The 1517-nt window shown below is 40.7% G+C and overlaps 1 protein-coding gene across 1 annotated transcript in view; it reads right to left on the minus strand.

Moving 5' to 3' along the window:
* gba1 (glucosylceramidase beta 1) overlaps positions 1-1517 on the minus strand; it is a gene marked incomplete in the record, with an annotated part of 17908 nt that overhangs the window by 5072 nt on the left and 11319 nt on the right. Inside the window, 1 exon segment of the mRNA XM_014027476.1 lies at positions 480-704. Within this exon segment, the coding sequence (XP_013882930.1) occupies positions 480-704 (225 nt within the window).

Raw genomic sequence — 1517 nt, forward strand, 5'->3', positions numbered from 1 at the left:
ATATTTATACTTCTCATCCAAACACAATTAAATTCACTCTATAGGAGACACAGTTTATCAGGAGAGGAGTTTTTAAGTATTAATACCTCGGAGTAAAATAGGAGTAACAACTTTCTACTTCTTACCTTTTTAAAAAATGTAGTGAGTAGAAAGTACAGATAATTGTGTAAAAATGTAATGAGTAGAAGTAAAAAGTACGCTGAAAAATAATTACTCAAGTAAAGTACAGATAACCATTAATTCTACTTAAGTACAGTAAGAAAGTATTTGTATTTAGTTTACAGTAATTGATCTGAACGGGTCTGAACAAAAGTGTAGTTTCTCCGCAGTGAAAGTGAAACAGAACACGGGTCCACTTCGCTCTGCAGGCGGTTTCTGTCCACCTGAGTGCAGCAGAGCGGAACGCCTCACCTGACGCAGCTTGTCGGGACCTCCCGGCTGCCTCACCTGCCTGAACACGCTGCAGGTGAGCTGCTCACCTGGATGATGTCGTGCGCGTACTGCTCCGCCCTCTCCCAGCTGCCCAGCTTCACGCCTCTGTCCCCCGTGCTCCAGCCGGCGCACGCCTCGGTGCCGAACAGGTAGTACTCCGGGTACAGGTGGTGGGTGGAGCCCAGACTAATCTCTGCGGGGACGAAACTGTCCAAGTACCAGTGGACCGCCACGCCATGAATGTAGCGGGCTGCGTGAACATCACTGAGAACCTGGAGGAGAGGACAACAAGGGGATACACGTCACCCGCCGTCTTTTGTCAAGTGTAACAGTGGTGGGCGTGGCTCCACTAACAGCTAACAGTGAAACTAATTCTTCATTTAGCAGATTAGCTTTTCACTCACTGTTAGCGGACCAATTAGCTTCTGCTAAATTAACTTTAAATCTGTTAACAGCTAACTAACATTAACGTGTTTACATCAGTCCCACCAGTCTGCAGCTGGAAGAAGACAGATGTCTCAGCGATTAGCTGTTACTGTTAGCTTCTGCTAGATTTTACTTGTTTAGCATGAGCAAAACTTTTTTTTTTTGGTTAGCTTTGTCCAACTTTTTCCAAACCTATTGCACTAACGCTAAAGCACTAACTTTATTATTTAGGGTCCCTAATTCTAAAGCACTAACTTTATTATTTAGGTCCCCTAATTCTAAAAGCACAAACTTTAATATTTAGGTCCCCTAATTCTAAAAGCACTAACTTTAATATTTAGGTCCCCTAATTCTAAAAGCACTAATTTTAATATTTAGGTCCCCTAATTCTAAAGCACAAACTTTAATATTTAGGTCCCCTAATTCTAAAAGCACTAACTTTAATATTTAGGTCCCCTAATTCTAAAAGCACTAATTTTAATATTTAGGTCCCCTAATTCTAAAGTACTAACTTTAATATTTAGGGCCACTAATTCTAAAGCACTAAAAAATGTAGCAAAAGCTCATGGCAAAGCACTAAACTCCCAGCTGACCAATGGAACATTCCTCAGAGTCAACATGAGAATAATTTCTGTTGCAGAATATTATTAATATTATTA

The sequence above is a fragment of the Austrofundulus limnaeus genome, unplaced genomic scaffold (assembly GCF_001266775.1).
Source record: "Austrofundulus limnaeus strain Quisiro unplaced genomic scaffold, Austrofundulus_limnaeus-1.0 Scaffold651, whole genome shotgun sequence".
Taxonomy (NCBI): Eukaryota; Metazoa; Chordata; class Actinopteri; order Cyprinodontiformes; family Rivulidae; genus Austrofundulus; species Austrofundulus limnaeus.